The following is a 15,409-nucleotide window of genomic DNA, read 5'->3' as shown; positions in this document are numbered from 1 at the left end:
AAGATGTAAGGAAATAACCTGCAAGGATCGAGGTGAAACCTGCGGATCCCAAGAGCTCAAGAAAGTTCTGTGAGCTAGCCTCCTAGAAGGGATTGAGGTGAAACCTGCAAAAACCCGAGGCTTTAAGATTGAGGCGCTTTGACGGCTCCGGAGCCGTCGACGGCTCCGCAGCCGTCGACGGCTCCGCAGCCGTCGACGCCTGATCAGTTGATCATGGTCGTCCATTATTCCAACCTGCGTGGTTTTTGGAGAATTGGAAAATTTCTCCAAAAAAGCTCATAAACCTGAAAAGAAATGCTAGGGGGGATACTTACCATAGACTCACTCTCATTTAGGGCACCTATTATTGATAGAAGAAATAAAAACAACGAACGTTACAACAACGTTTTCTAGACACACATACGCGCTTTGCAAAACGAAAGCGTACTGACGAATCCCGCGTCAACCGCGCTAACCGACACTTGATGGCGGATCGAAGCGCCCTTCGCCCCCCATAGACAGCTCTCACTATAGGTTCGAGACACACATGCATGCGATGCATACGTGACGTAATCTCCGAAGGGTCAAGCCGAAGGCACAGACATAAAATGTCTATTTTTTCCACTACATGTGTTAAAAAATTAATTTATTGGAGAATTGAATGTAAATTATGGTAAGCTTTTTGCAGTGCCTTATGAACCGCGATACGTCAGAACCGCCGGATACTTTGTCAATTCCAATGCGCACATTTGCTCAACTTCATTTTTGTTATTTCCATTTAATCTTTATTATTATTCGACTGATAATTAAGATATATTTTTGTATAGCCTGTGACTAAGTGAGATTTCATTAATAAAGAAACAGTGCTCAATGATTGACTGTTAATATAGTAATTATTTAATTGTACTGCGGTGGATTTTACCTTTGGCGTTGGCGCATTCACCGTCCGGATGAGCCATCCGCTGCATTGCCGTGGGAGCCACCCCAAGGGGCATCGAAACTTCCTCTCCAAGGACTCTAGTCCTCATGTCGACCTTCGAGGCATTTCTCAGTACTCGAGGTCGGATTCTAAATCTAAAGATACGTATAATTATTGTTTTCTCAGCAAGGCTGAATAATAACAGTGAAAAAATGAAAATAAAAAAAAAATCAGCTGGCGACGTAGGGATTAATGGAGAAAAAAAAAGGGGGGGGGGAGAAATCCTTAAATATGGTAACACATACTGTTTAAAGGCTTTTATATTCCACTGAAGTGTCACTTCTCCCCCCGCTCCACTCTTATAATAATCTCTGACAGGTGTTGGGAGGAGTTTGAGGGCAGAATCCTCAAAATCTTGAACACACGTAAAGCTCTCCATTCTCCAATATTCACTTCCAAACTGACGAGATCATGCCAACAAACAGCAACAAATGTCAGGGGGAGATAACCCGTTAAGAAATTAATCATGTAATAACTGATAAGTGGACATGAGCATTCCTATATATTTACAGAATAGTTTAATCATGGGGATTTGGCAAAAATCGAGACATGTGTCATCCTAGTACTAGGGGCTCTAAATAAATATCCCGAGACGGTTCAACATTTTATTATCATTCGGTAGAAATAATACACAAACTCGTATTTTCATTATTTCCAGTGCATTAGTCTCATCTCATTCAAGTTTTAGAAATCCAAATGGAATGCCTGCATTTTGTTGAAAAAACTGCAAGAAAATCACTACTATTCAAAGTGAATGTGTGAAATTCAATGGAAAAATCACAGTCTCTAAGAAAATATTTTCCATTTGGAGAATGGGAAAAAATAATTTCTCTGCAGATTACATGAAATTATCACTCAGAGAAAAAATTTGCTCATGTTTGAAAAACATTTACTAAAGAAATTTTTCCCAATTTTCCACTCGGCATTAATAATAAAGCCCTCAGAAAACTGGAATTTCCTATTAAATTTCGACGTGAATGTTCAGACAGACTGAAAATGCTTACAATAAATGCCTAGACCGAAAGAATCCTTCGAAATTCCCAACTGGGTGTCTATCAATAATAATATTCGGCTGAAAATGCCTCGGAAATCTGCTAATTGGTCAATTTATTTCATGTCCCAAGAATGAAAAATCACTTTCTATTCATCTAATCGTCCAGCAGAATTTTCTTCTAGCTCCTTACTCTTCAATTGAATAATAACTTTAATAATTGCACACTGCGAGGCCAGTTCTGACGTTCCTTGATAACCTGGTACCATTTTCATTCTCACTTCGATGAAAAAATATTCTCGATTGAGCCAAGTTGACACTTTTTTTTTTTTGTTCTGGTCTGTTTTTTTTTCCATTAATTGATTCGTCGTGAAAGCACCGAGCAATGACAGTGACACAGATGTCCATGTAAATACCTATTTTATTTACAGTACAACGTTTACGCGTTATTTATTTATTATTATATATATTTTTCGAGTAGAAACATTCTCCTCCAAGACATTTCATCGATTTAAATACAATCGCATTAAAAGTGCATTATTCACTCGTTTATCTTTTCAATATTGAAGAGCGCAAATGTTTTTTCAAGGCTCCTGGTGACAATTATCTTGTTGGCTTTGTGGAAAACACTCAATGTCTAGTGTAACCTGTGTGCAAAAGAAATTAATGTTTAAATAAAAGCGCAGCTGTTACAGTCATTAAGTTAGTCGTGTAATTTATTCAATTGCTGAGTTCGATATTGTTTGTCATTTATTTTGGTTTTTATTCTTTTAATATCATGTCGTTATGTACAGGTGTTTGATTGCTTACACTAGTAACTCTCTTATTCTTGTTTTCATAAATTTTTCAGTAGCCCAGTGACTTGCCTTTTTTTATCCATTAATTCTCCGTCATTTTTTCATTATAATGAATTGCAGGAGAATTCGGTGAACGACTCCCGTTCTCCCTCGAGAAAACTATCAATTGATATTTCAAAAAATTGCTGTTGAACAATTCTTTAATGTTCAATTACTTTTTTTTTTCGTTTTTTTTTTTTCGTTCTTTTTTTACTCTGTTTTCTTAAACTCGAAGCTTGTTAGTATCAAAGTCGGCATAATCGTTTTTTTTTTTGGCTTTGGTAAGAATCTTTTACATATAATATATTTTTGTATTCTTTTCTCAACTCTCTTCGTTAAAACTAAATTCATTGCTCTGAATTTTGCATTAAAATTCAATAGCGGAGAGGCGAAACGGTTCGATATTGCGGAGGCTGTCCGGGGGTAGAAAAAAATAGTAGGATAAAAAAATGAATGGAGGTCTGCTCAATCGTCTCAACAAAAAAATTCGTACAAACATTACTCTGGATATTTTTAATAGTTTGTGTTGTTCGCTCGTGGAATAACCTTTTCGGTCCATCTCCATGAGGTTTTGGGATATTATGCAAGAACTGAGGGTGTGGCGATGGTGGTGGTGGTGGTGGTGAACAGTTTTACCCCTTCGATACCGAATACCGAATTGTTGTAGCCATCGGGTGTTTGGTGGAATCAATTCGCATGGCAGTCTTGAGCGAGAAAGTCAAGGATTTGATTAAGATTAATGTTCAACACCTCAATCAATGATGGCTGGACTTTATTCATTGAAAAATTGTAAAATTCATTATTTTTCCGCTTGACTGTTTTACTGACTAGAATCCTAGCGTGCGATTCCTTTCAGTATTCCGTGGTAATGTCAATTTTTACCATTTCAAGTTGTGAAAATTCTAACAATGTTTATCCAGAATATTTCATCAACTGATACTCTCTTTTTATGTGATTATCTCCTTTATATAGATAAAAATTCCAATTAACCATAAATAAAATAATGAATAAAGCATTTTTTTTTATACACCAATGCTTATTTCTATTTAGCAAGTTATTATGAATTTCTAAAGTTGAAAAAAATGGATAAACACCCTGAATTTTCTCTCAAGGTCAGTAAATGATATTCCTGGAATAATCGTCCTGTTCCTGTTGATTGAGGAAAAAAAAAATCCATCGCTCAAAGACGTTACACTCAGTGACATCATTAAATAATTAAATAATTATCAACTATACTCTTCAATAACAAAAAGAAAGGGCTAAACTTAGCAGTAAGAGTCTCTGTGTACAAAAAAAAAAACCATGATTTACAACAGCTCCGCTCTCAAAATTGTAAAATAGAAATATAATAATTTTTATCACATACAAAAGCAGTTATATTATATGTACATACGATTTTTAAAAACCCAATCTCAGCAATAAAATGTTTAAACCTGAATAATCGCTTGAATAATCATGGGATAGTGAATTTTAATAATCATAACGATTGATAACAAAATAAAGGGAAATTCACAGTGATGGCTATTGTTTGGGAGATGTCATGTGGGATAGTCGTTGATTAAATGTCTCATTATTCATAAATGTCGACGTACACACGCGATTGTCACACTTGTACCTAATCGAGTGACGTTTTTCGGTTTTATTCTTTAATATCTATATAACATACGTTATTACGAGTAATGGAGCTGTGATCAGTTCAAAATAATCGACGCCATCACCACAGCAAAGCCACAATCAATTCAACCCATCTATTAATTTTCCTTTTTTTCCGAGGTAATGACACTCTTCCCTACTAAATTCATTGAAAATACCGCCATTTCAGAAGAGACCACAGCTCCAATACGATGGCTCGTATCTTACAGCGATACAACTCGAAATTCTTCCAATTAAATGGAATAAAGAGAGAATTAACTTGACAAATTATTCTATTGAAATTCAGATAGCGCAGCGGGTTTATAAAATTTTTTTTTCTAATGTCATCATCTCCAGGACAATCGACCAATAATGCACCTACTACTTCCCTCCACTACTCTCGGACATAAAAAATATTTTCAAAGTACAAAACTTCATACGGAAATGTGGCAAATTATCCTCCAATTTCCTCGTTCCTCTCTTTATTCCTATTAATCCCTGAATTTTTACCCTATCTCCAGCATTCTACTATAAACTCGTTAATTTTTTTTCCTCGCAACAGAAGTCAGGGAATGTTGGTGCTAAATGGGCGACGCTTTTTTTTTCTCCAGATATTGAAAGCCTAAAGATTTTCAATTGGAGACATGAGACTATTTTTTTTTCCAAATCAATTGTTTCCATTTCAATCGACACTTGGCAAAATTTATTTAAAAAAAAATCATAATGAGCCCATTTCGCCCCATTTTCCCATACTCGTCAGTATACGGTAATTATCCGGATCCGTCCACGGTCTCACAAAAAAAGCCTACTAACAGTTTGAAAATTTCAAATACATTGAAAATTACATTTCGATTAGATGGGAAAATTCTGGTGCAAAAGGAAAGGCACAATGTTTCATGATATCGGTTTTCATCATAAAAAAAAAAAAAAAACAGGTGAAAAAAAAAGACGTGGCAAGCGAATTCAGGGACCAGAATACGCTAAGCTCTTTGAAAAAGAAGAAAAAAAAATGCGCACGATAAGGTATCACTGTGGATGTCAGTGATTAAGTACAAAAATCTTGCAATTTAATCTTACGATTGGAAAAACAGAAAAATGTCACTCCCGTTTCTTACCGTCCACCCTCCGCCCCTCCCCCCTTCCACTCCGTTTTTTTCCTTCATCATCTCCTAGTGCTTTATTTCATAACATTATGTTCAAATTTACATAGATACTAACGAAATGAAACTGCATTATGGTACTTGATTTGCTGTTCTCTTGACAATAGACTGGATCCCAATAATCACAATTACACAACTATACATTTCTCTGACCTAATTGTTCTCCCTCTTTCAACAATTTTCACTCGATCCACACGAGCGATTGATTTCTGTTGGAAAAATAATAGAGACGTGTGACGAAAAAACGCGTTTCAAATGTATTTTGTACAGCTCTCAGTAACTAGCTTTGACTTTTTAACTTGTCTCTAAGTGCGATGAATTCATTTAAACGAGCGTCACAGTCATCTATTGTTAACGATTTTAATCGTGAAAGCGGAATAGCCGTGAATTCAGGTGAACCATTCATTATGGATCCTGATTGGTGGTCTGTGGTGATTCACTATTTTGAGACTTGTGTACCTGGTGTGATGTGTGAATGGTGTGTACTGGAGATGGGGTCGGTTGGTGGGACTGCTGGGTCTCTTGATCCTCCATTTGTTGGGTAACTGTCACGTCTGGTTGGCTTGCATAACTAAAACATTAAATTTTAGTAATAAGAAATTGTTAATGTTAGAGAAAATTGTATTGTGGAGAGACACTTACATAGCCTCCTCGACTTCGGGCTCCTCATCAGGACAGAGTTCAAAAGCCCTCTCGAGTGTTTTTTTAGCTGAATTACTCCTTTCCAAATAGTAGCCATTGGTTGACTCATTGGATTGTGTCGGTGGGGACCAATTATTGTAAGCATGACTGTAAGGTGGTGCCGATGTGTATGGCCTTTTCTCAAGCTCATCCTGGAGCCAGTCGATGGCAAGAAGCCACTTCCTCTTCATCTCAGCATTCTGATAGAGCAACTGATGAGCAGGTCGACACTTGCTAAACAGCGACACCATGCACTTGATACACTGATAGGCTCTCTTCTGGTAGTGATTCTTGCTTCTTTGTATGGTATCGAAGAGTCCCTCCCTCTCCTCGGGTACACCTTTGAGAGCATTGTGAACTCTGTGGGTCTGCCAGGAGTCCTCCATGAGGAGCATGGCCAAAAGAAGATCAGTGTGATGTCTGAGCTCGTGAGTGTAGGCAAAGCCAATTTGCCAGAGGAGTTCACTCAAAATGGTCCGCGATAAATGAGGATTCTCCCAGCAGCAGTATTGGAGCAATTTAACAGTGTCCTCGGTGATATTAGCATCTTCAATGAGCTTCTTCATATAGCTTGTCCTTGTGAAGAGGATCTCAGCAGCCTGGGGCTGAATAACCATTAGATAGTCTCTCTGACACTGAGGATCCCCATAAGGATTGGGTAGCACAGGAATTCCCGATGGTGCATGGCTTGACTGGCATCGCGATGAGACATCACAACACCTGATCAACATACTGACAACTTGATGGAGCTTGGTAAGCTCTGGATACTGATACTTGATCGTTGGCCCCGGTCCCTCATCAATAGCCACAAGCATAAATGTCACTGGAACGTTGAGCTTGAGGAGCTGTTGTTTCTCAGGAAGTCCCAGGGTGGCATACGAATGGAATAATGAGAAATAGTGGGGCAGGTGTCGGCCATGGTCCGAAATTTCTCGATGTAGCAGCGATAGAACAGCGTGAAGAAGATGATCGCTGAGCGTTGCTGTTGGATCCAAAAGAATGGAGGGGGCATTGAGGCTTGGGGGCGCACAGGGGCCATCCTGAAGGGAAAAGTGAGCAAGAAAGACGAGAATTTTGAGAAATGCCGATCGAACTTCAGTGCTAGGACAGCTCAGGAGGTACTCGCAGAATCTGTGGGGATGATTGAATAGAACATTGTGGGCAAACCACGAGCGAACGGCTTTACTGTCCCTCAAGTGGTGGCACAGAATATCATACCAGTCCATTGCAGTGCCCCGGAGGGTTTTTTTCGTGTGAAAGCCAGTGTAGAATAAAAATCTCGAGGCAAGCTGAACCGACAGCATCGATAACTCCTCGGCCTCCGGACTCAGCTTATCATTGAGATTTAGTCGGGTGGTATGAAGTGAATTGCACGAGACGAGCTTCCTGATAAATTGAAAATATTCGGGACTAAATTGATTCCTATTGTGCATGAACTTGATATTCTGCTTTCTCACGCTGTATTCAATGGCAGGTGGCATTTTCATCACACCCAACTTGGTGTACAATGATAATTCATTGACACTCTTCATGAGGGAATTTTCCTCGACATCGAGCCGAGTGTAGAAGAGCATGTAAGCATTCCACCAGCGTTTCTGCCTCCTAAAGTTCATTCGTTTGAGCATCTGATCGAACACTTCACCCATGTAATCTCCCCCAAAGCACTGTGATTTCATCTCCTCCTCCTCCTCCATCTTGCACTCTGTTACATCGCCATCATCGAACTTGTACCACTTGGCAGTACCATCGTTCTGCCTGTGAAGAATATACGAATAGTAATGCCCACCAGAGGCCTGACCACTGTGAACCACTATTCCACTCAACTGATACTTTGTACACGTTCCCTTATTGACTTGATCGTAATCGCAGTCTATCACCTCTCCCTCGAGTTTTGCAAGCCCATTGACAGTGTACGGCTCCATATCCAAATCTCTGGGAAATTCGAAATAGTCATTGAACTTGATAGCACACACACGTTCAAAATCGTATTCAAATCGTTTAAGCTGAATAGCCAGAATTGGTGGTAATTTTTTGACGCATAGACGTTTAACAGTGACAACCTTCTTGTTGCACTTGTCGCAGTGATAGGCGTCAGCCCCCTCGAGAAGTTCCCCCTTGACGTACTGCTCGAGAGAATCCAGTAGATTACTGTGATTTCTTATGTCAACACTGATAACACTGAAGGGCTCCTCTTTGGAGTATCTGTGGGGACAGCCCTTGCAGATTTTTTGGTCGCTGTACGATCCACCTAGGATTTTACCCATAATCTGCTCGTGGCCCAGAGCCTTCAGGGCCTCGTCAAGACTCTCCACAAGACTCATAAAAAATTCCACAGCGTCCTGTTGTTCTCTGAGATTGACAGGTTCCCCCTGCAATTTGAAGTGCTTCCAAAGACCTCTAGGGATGTAGTACTGGAGCTTGCTGTAAGCGAGATGGCCAAATATCGCTTGCACTTGTTTGAGAATTCCAATATTGTACTCTTTTCTTGACTCATCAACTCCACACTTTTCCTCGTTGGTGTCATTGTCACTGGCCTCGATAGTTTGCTCACCATCGACTCTCTCTTCTCCCGAGAAATCCTCGTTGAGATCAGTGGCAGCTCCTTCAGCCATCAGGAGTCCTACCCTAATGCTCTCCACCATGTACAACTGCTGGAGAACAGAGTTCATGTAGCAAGTGGCACCAGCATTCTTCAGCCCGACGAAACCTTTGAGGGGCCTCGGTCCCACTGGTGGCAAATAATCCCACTCGTTAAGTGGCTCGTCTCGATCCGAGTAAAACATGTCTGTTAGCATGGTGACTAGAAGTTTCATATTAGGAACACACCTTACACACAGCCCGACAAGTAAATCAAAGGCTGCACTCGTTGATTGAGGAGTTGTGCATACAGGACTGGCCTGAGTGGAGCTCAGCTCGCCAGTGCTTCTCAATTGAAGCATTAGTCTAGATGCAGGAAAGATAAAGTCCTCGACGAGTTCTTTGATGAGATTGTCACCACGTTTTTCATCGCATCCGAGCTCATACTTCTTCGAGGCCGGGAGAAAGGCAAGAAGTTCTTTTGTTAGACTCAGATGACCCTCTAGGAGAGCCTCATCAATGGCTATTTCTCCAGACTCCATCACAGCTTCTTTAACCTTCTTGAGCCAGGTTACCTCCACACCGAGGAGGGCTTCAGCCGAGGGGAGAGGACACACAGATATGTGGGCGCAATTCAAAAGTCTGCAGAGCAATTGAAAATACTCGTGACTCTGCTTGGCGTTCTCCACAACAGTCGTATCGAGGACAGCGAAAAGCAGGAGAATGGTGTTTTGAAAGGATTGATGATTGGAGTTACACCAGGTTGATATAAGGAGAAATTGCTCAGCAGCTGCGATTCTAATGGCCCTGGACGGACTTCCCAGGACAAGATCCGTTAGAAAAGTGTGCCAGAGTTTTTCTTTTGTTAAGGACGATAGGGCAGATGGATTGAGAACGAGGGCAATGGTGAGTACCTCCAGGGCCTCCTTGCAAACAAGCACATCGTTAGCATCTGGAGTCTTTTGCTCTTTCTGATTTGCCTCGTGCATAGTATGCAGCATCTCAATAGTTCCATCAGCGTGATTGAGATTACCAGATGAGGCTGCCCAAGCGAGTTTAATAATGGCACGAATGGTTGCCATGTCTGGCAGCTCCCAGGACAGTGCCTGGATAAAAAGCTGACGACATCGGTCAGACTCAGGCCCTCGAGATAACATTTGACTCGCCAAATGTTGCGCCAACTTCGTAGCAACACTCCTCAGCATGTACTCAGTATTTTGATTGGGCACAGTGTGGAGGGCTTGCTTTAGAATAGCAACGAGGCTACGATTATTGTGAAAATGCGTATCATGATTTTCTGGTATAGTCGCTTGCTGTACCTCGTCCATCACACAAGCCATCAAATTCCCAATAACTGTAAGTAAAAGTTTGCAGAGCTTGAGAACAGTGAGATAAGCCGATCGTTTTGTCGTCTCATCAGCATTCGGCAGAAATTTGTTCTTCGTTAGCATGTCTAGAATCACACCGGCCTCTCCACTCTTTATAAAATTCAGTTGAAAATCAAAGGCTTTCTCCGAGAGGGGATCCAGAGCGGGCATCAGAAGAGTATAAAGTACCTCCAGATTATACAAAACCTGACTGGCAGATACTGCAAAGAATAAAGTGTCGACACTTGTGTTCTGCTCATTACAGTGGGGATTCAGTGACATCTCGTCGTTCTTGTAGTGGCCAAAGAGCCACTGGAGCCTGAGAACAGTCAGGGCATCTGGGGGTACAAGCTGAAGTAAATTACGGGCACCATCACGAAGGCTTGAATGTTTCAACGAGCATCCCAGATCTGACAGTTGAAAGAAAAATGTAGCATGTTGTGCTCGCTGTGACATCACCACACCCGGGAGACTGTTTTCAGCTTCCAAATTGGGTCCATCGTAGGGATGATGGGGTGAGCTCGTCGATGAATCTGAACTGCTGTCTGGAGAGCTCGGCATATTGCTGTTAATTTGGGATAGCTTAGCAGATAGTAGCATTTTGTCTCTCAATGGAATTTGCGAGAGTAATTTTCTGTCATCTGCCTGCTCCAAAGATTCTCCATTGATAAATAGATCCAGCTTGACATTTGTCCCGCTAGCCTTGATTCTCCGAAGAATTTGTCGCCTGAGAGATGCCAGTGTATCATTGCTGTGAGTGTAGATCTCGATGTCATCGATACTCCGACCTGGATTAACAAAACGAATGACTAGGGACATGTGTTTGCCCCGTGCAGCTCTGTGAAGTGGTAGAATTTTCCTTTCCCCTGGAAACGCAGTGTCACACTCGTTTATGTATTCCTGTAGGACCTTCATCACCCTGCACATCTTCAGAGCTTCATTTTTTATTTTATTCGACACCTGCTCATCTGTCTCCTCCTTGCCTTCAACGACAACATCACTTAATACCGTCACCGTATCGTAGTGAGCTCTCAGTCTGTCCATACACTCAGCAATGTACGTCTCGTGAAATGCCAGAACCGAGAGCTGTAGTCTAGGCCCCAAATTCGTGTTCACCTCTTTGAGCAGCTCGATCCCCCGATTAGCTATTTCCTCTGGACTGTTGGTGACAACTCTCCAGAGGTAGTCAGTGCCGATGAGATCGACATCGTCCATCAGAAAAGTTCGTCTCTTCAACTTCAACTTTCCCTCTTTCGAGTTGACAGCCTTGAAGAATCTCTCATAGCACTTTATTCCACTCTCTGTCAATAATGTGGGATCTAGCTGGAGAATATTATTCTCAAAAAAGTCCTTATTGATGGCTGGATCGAGATCGGGCTCCTCTCCCATTAGCTTGGAAAACCACTTGAAGCATGCCTCTCTGTCAGAGACAAAAACAGCCTGATCGGCGAGACACTGCCAAATTTGTTTGGCCTGCTCAGCGCAGAGCCACAGTTGACCGTCCTTGAGGAGAAATCTAAGAAAATTTAACCTCTCCTGGACCTGCATAACGTGATTGTAACGACCGTCTGGCATGAAAGTCATCACATCTATATCAGAATTCTCTCTGACCAACTGCCTCACTTTGTCCATGTAATTTGTCAGGCTATTGGTGACCAGTATAACGACACTGTGTTGATTCTGGAGGCGCTCGATTACCTCTTGCCTGTAGTAAACGTGATGACTGCGCTGGTTGTTGGCAATATTGGGATTGGGCTCGTACAAACAGCAAATTTCCCTAATCTGCTTCAATGCTGGTAGGGCCCACTTGTCCCCACTCTTGAGCTCCTCCACACACTTGTCAAGCCAGACAGTTTTCTGGGCGTCCCTATCCTGGGAGCACGAGTAATCGAGAATCTTTACGTGAGCATTGAGCGCCTGATCCATTATTTCAGTTGGTACCTCATCAGAATGAGCAAGATTCCAAAAGAGTGTTAACACTTTATGGGCCATCACTCCGTCCTTGTCGTCCTCAGCAAGTCGGCGAATCAACTCGAGTAGCTTCTCACGTTGCTTCTTGTTGGCTGTCTTCCAGCTCATTTGGAAGCACTCGAATAAGTGATCGAGCTGCTCTGGACTAAAATCCCAGGCGACTTTCGCCAAAAGATCATGCACATTTTTAACGATAGCCTCGTGTTTGCCAGCCTGGGCTGCCCACACAGCATCGAGATCCTCAAGAGTCAGGGCTCGCTCTTTAATTATAAAACGAAGGATTTTCTCTAGCTTCTCGACATACTGGGGCTGGTGTAACGAGTCCCGGAGGACTATCTCTAAAACACCATTGTCCTTTATCCACTTTGCCATCCTCTCAGCTGTCAGCCACTCCTCGTCCTCCAACGAGGGATTACGATGTGGATAATAACTGACACTTGTTATGACTTTGTTGACCTCGTTGAGGGCATTCATCTTGCCATTGAAGGAGGATATCTGAAGCAGTCTCAGGATCATTTTCAGTCTCAATATTTCAAGGTTCTTGATCATTGCCTCCTGGCCAGGCACTCGTGACACCAGACACTTCATGGCTTTGATAATGGCTGATATAGCGTCGTTCTTCGACTCATTTTTGGCCTCTTTCTTGAGTTCGTCGTCGGTGAGGTTATCCAGAATAATTGGCACCATTTCGATGATGGGCATGAGGTATTTGACTATCGTATGAACTGTTAAAAGTTCGTAGCAGAGACCGAATGGTCGTAGGAGAGCGTGAATAACTGGAATTGTTAAATTTCGTCCACTCTGGAATCTTGACAGAAGGATGACAAAACCATCGAGGCTGCCAAATTTGTTGATAAGATCAACAAGACGACCTCGAGGACTTCGTGGATCTGGGGGTGGACGTGCGTACAGCTCTTCATCGGGAATATTACTCCCTGGGGGGACTGTCTCAGAGGCTTGTGAGGCATTGAAAGTGTGGAATTTATTGTTTGGATTGAAGACCATTGCCAACAGGTCGAGCAGGGGAAACCAATCCTCATCGAGTTTTCTCACGCACAGCTCAACGAGTTTGTCGCAATTATCGGTTATGCATGCGTGAATGTGGGGCTTCCAACTATTGACAGCGTCATCAGTGAGGATTTTGGTGAAGGAAATGGTGAGACCCTCGCGGAAGAAACGCTGGCAAGCCTCGCTGTGAACGTCTATTCCCTTTTTGCAGAGCTCTATGCTTGCCTCGAGAAGGCATCGGAGCTCCTGGTCTGGCAGCACCGGGACTACCCATCGGGAGGAATTTATTTTCTCGTCGAGTGTTGCGAGCTTCGCGTGGGGAAAGTCCGGCTCTGAACGCTGGCAATTTGTATTATCGAGAGTTGGATCTGGCTGACAGTCTGTTTGGGACACGTTCTCCGTTAATTGCAGGCCTGATATCGCATCTGCCAACTGCTGAGGACCTTGCGGACTGTGCATCTGAAATTCCGAGGGCGCTGTGTCATTCTCCGAGAATTTTTCAAGCCTAACCAGGATTTTTCATCGACTCTCCGATCCATCATTTTCACGTAAGGTATGATTCCATTTTTCACCGGCTTCTTTTCACAACCAACCGGGACAAATGAAATATTGTTACAACAACCGAATGAATAATGACAATTATTTCAAAATAAATCCCTGCGAAAGAATGAAAAAGTGAGTTGGAGTATGTGGTCAATTCACACATGTGAAACTCAATTGTGTTCACTCAATTGTTGATGAAATGGCTCTCAATAAAGAGCTGTGTTTCATTGATCCATTGCTCCATTGATCAATTTATTTTTGACTTATGAGGATCGGAAAAAAAAGGCATGTCGAATATGTATTAATATTTTTAGAGGTTGGACTGAATGAAATAACTCATTTGAGTGGTATAATTGTAAAAATTAATTGATCTCATACCTGTGTTGTCTGCTGATTCTCAGGTGGATCAATTCCGACCCCCTGACCCCTCGTAGCAATCGTCATCGTTGAAAATACCTCTTCTCACCGCCAAACTAGCAATATCTCACCGAAATAAGTGGGAAAACTAGAAATCCGTCGCCAATCACAATCATTCACTGACATTAAATACAAACGTTAGAGTAATGTCTTGAGGCCTTCAGTTCGCTTATTTAAAAAAACCAGTGTCTACATTATCTGAAAGGATAAACAAACACAACTGTTATGATAAATGTTAAATAGCCATCACATAATTGAGTACGCGCTAAGGATGATTTTGGCATTAAATAAGAGTAGACGGGCAAATGAAATTAAGTGCTGACTTCCTTTTGTTCTGCAAGCCCCAACCCCTCGATGCTCCTCGGTAGGAGCCCGTCCCAGGTCAACATTCAAATGCCGAGGAACACAATTTTACCCAGCCAGCAAAATCCAAATATTCTATTGACAGAGTCACAAGGGAGGGAAAAAAAAAAAATCGACAAAGAGAATGTCTCGTACGTTTGGTGGAATATTCTCAGTAAATCCCGATGAATAAACAAAGAGTAAAGAGCCCGAACCCTTGGTGAAGAGGATAAATAGTTGTTGGTGTTGGTTGAGTTGGTGATGGATAATGATGATGGAATGGTGGAGTTGTGTCGAGGGGGTACGAGGGGTTACGCGAGGGGTTACGAGGGGGTACGAGTTGTCGGGTAAAACCAGGGGATAAAAAATTTTCAACTACGTAGTGACGAGACAATAGAGAGAAAACACACTTTTCGTTCATCACTCGGCGGCTATCGGAGCTCGACACCATTACTCGTTGGTTGGTTATAGTAATGGCTAATTAGAGTTTAAATACTGATTTTGTTATGGTGAAAAAAATAATGATAATAATGAAAGACCGGCGGGTGGATGTTGGCCATGCGTCGTCAACGATCTTTGGGCGAGGGTGCACCTAATTTTTCGCCCCGTTCATCCAACCGGGCCTCCTTCGGACAAAATGGCGACCCACCTAACGATTAGCACTGCCAGTATAAAACTATTCGGAACTTGGAATATTTTTGATGGATTATTAGCCGGTGGACACTAGGGTGGATTTTAGGGACTCCACCGATCTCACCAACTCACCGCACCGCGCCACCAATTTTTGGGAGACCAAATCAACGCACCTTTTACATAGTAAAATCGTGGAAATTGCTAAGAAATTTTTGTTGCAGTTTTTTGACGTGACGTTACGGAACTCACTGCAAATCTGTAAACATCACTGCGGGGGCGCCACCATTTGGCCA

General features: G+C 42.0%; 2 protein-coding genes across 5 annotated transcripts in view; both read right to left on the bottom strand.

Moving 5' to 3' along the window:
• Hao (Hydroxyacid oxidase) overlaps positions 1–1,500 on the bottom strand; it is a 15,636-nt gene extending 14,136 nt beyond the window's left edge. Inside the window, exons 1-2 of the mRNA XM_011306343.1 lie at positions 1,204–1,500; positions 902–1,053 (exon numbers count right to left, since the gene is read on the bottom strand). Coding sequence (XP_011304645.1) covers positions 902–1,053; positions 1,204–1,337 — 286 coding nt within the window. The 5' untranslated portion in view covers positions 1,338–1,500. The remainder of the gene's footprint in view (positions 1–901; positions 1,054–1,203) is intronic.
• An 852-nt stretch (positions 1,501–2,352) lies between these two features.
• Positions 2,353–15,399, bottom strand: faf (ubiquitin carboxyl-terminal hydrolase-like faf). 4 transcript variants are annotated; one of them, XM_011306339.1, is made up of 5 exons: positions 15,249–15,399; positions 14,103–14,339; positions 6,220–13,640; positions 6,037–6,148; positions 2,353–2,596 (listed from the first exon to the last, which is right to left on the bottom strand). In XM_011306339.1, exons 2-5 carry the CDS (start codon positions 14,166–14,168, stop codon positions 2,534–2,536), a joined length of 7,662 nt encoding a protein of 2,553 aa, XP_011304641.1. In that variant the 5' UTR covers positions 14,169–14,339; positions 15,249–15,399; the 3' UTR covers positions 2,353–2,533. The 4 variants fall into 4 exon arrangements, with proteins under 4 accessions (XP_011304641.1, XP_011304639.1, XP_011304642.1 ...); XM_011306337.1 differs by having other exon boundaries at positions 15,290–15,399; XM_011306340.1 differs by lacking the exon at positions 15,249–15,399 and adding an exon at positions 15,133–15,242.
• Positions 15,400–15,409: the final 10 nt, after the last annotated feature.

This window comes from Fopius arisanus, unplaced genomic scaffold, assembly GCF_000806365.1.
Source record: "Fopius arisanus strain USDA-PBARC FA_bdor unplaced genomic scaffold, ASM80636v1 scaffold00046, whole genome shotgun sequence".
Taxonomy (NCBI): Eukaryota; Metazoa; Arthropoda; class Insecta; order Hymenoptera; family Braconidae; genus Fopius; species Fopius arisanus.
This window is presented reverse-complemented; position numbering and strand designations above follow the sequence as displayed.

Coding starts and splice junctions, on each gene's coding strand:
- faf (XM_011306339.1), bottom strand. CDS start 14,168: ATGACGATTGCTACGAGGGGTCAGGGGGTCGGAATTGATCCACCTGAG. Junction 13,641..14,102: donor AGAATCAGCAGACAACACAG/GTATGAGATCAA, acceptor TCGGAATTTCAG/ATGCACAGTCCGCAAGGTCC. Junction 6,149..6,219: donor CCCGAAGTCGAGGAGGCTAT/GTAAGTGTCTCT, acceptor TTAATGTTTTAG/TTATGCAAGCCAACCAGACG.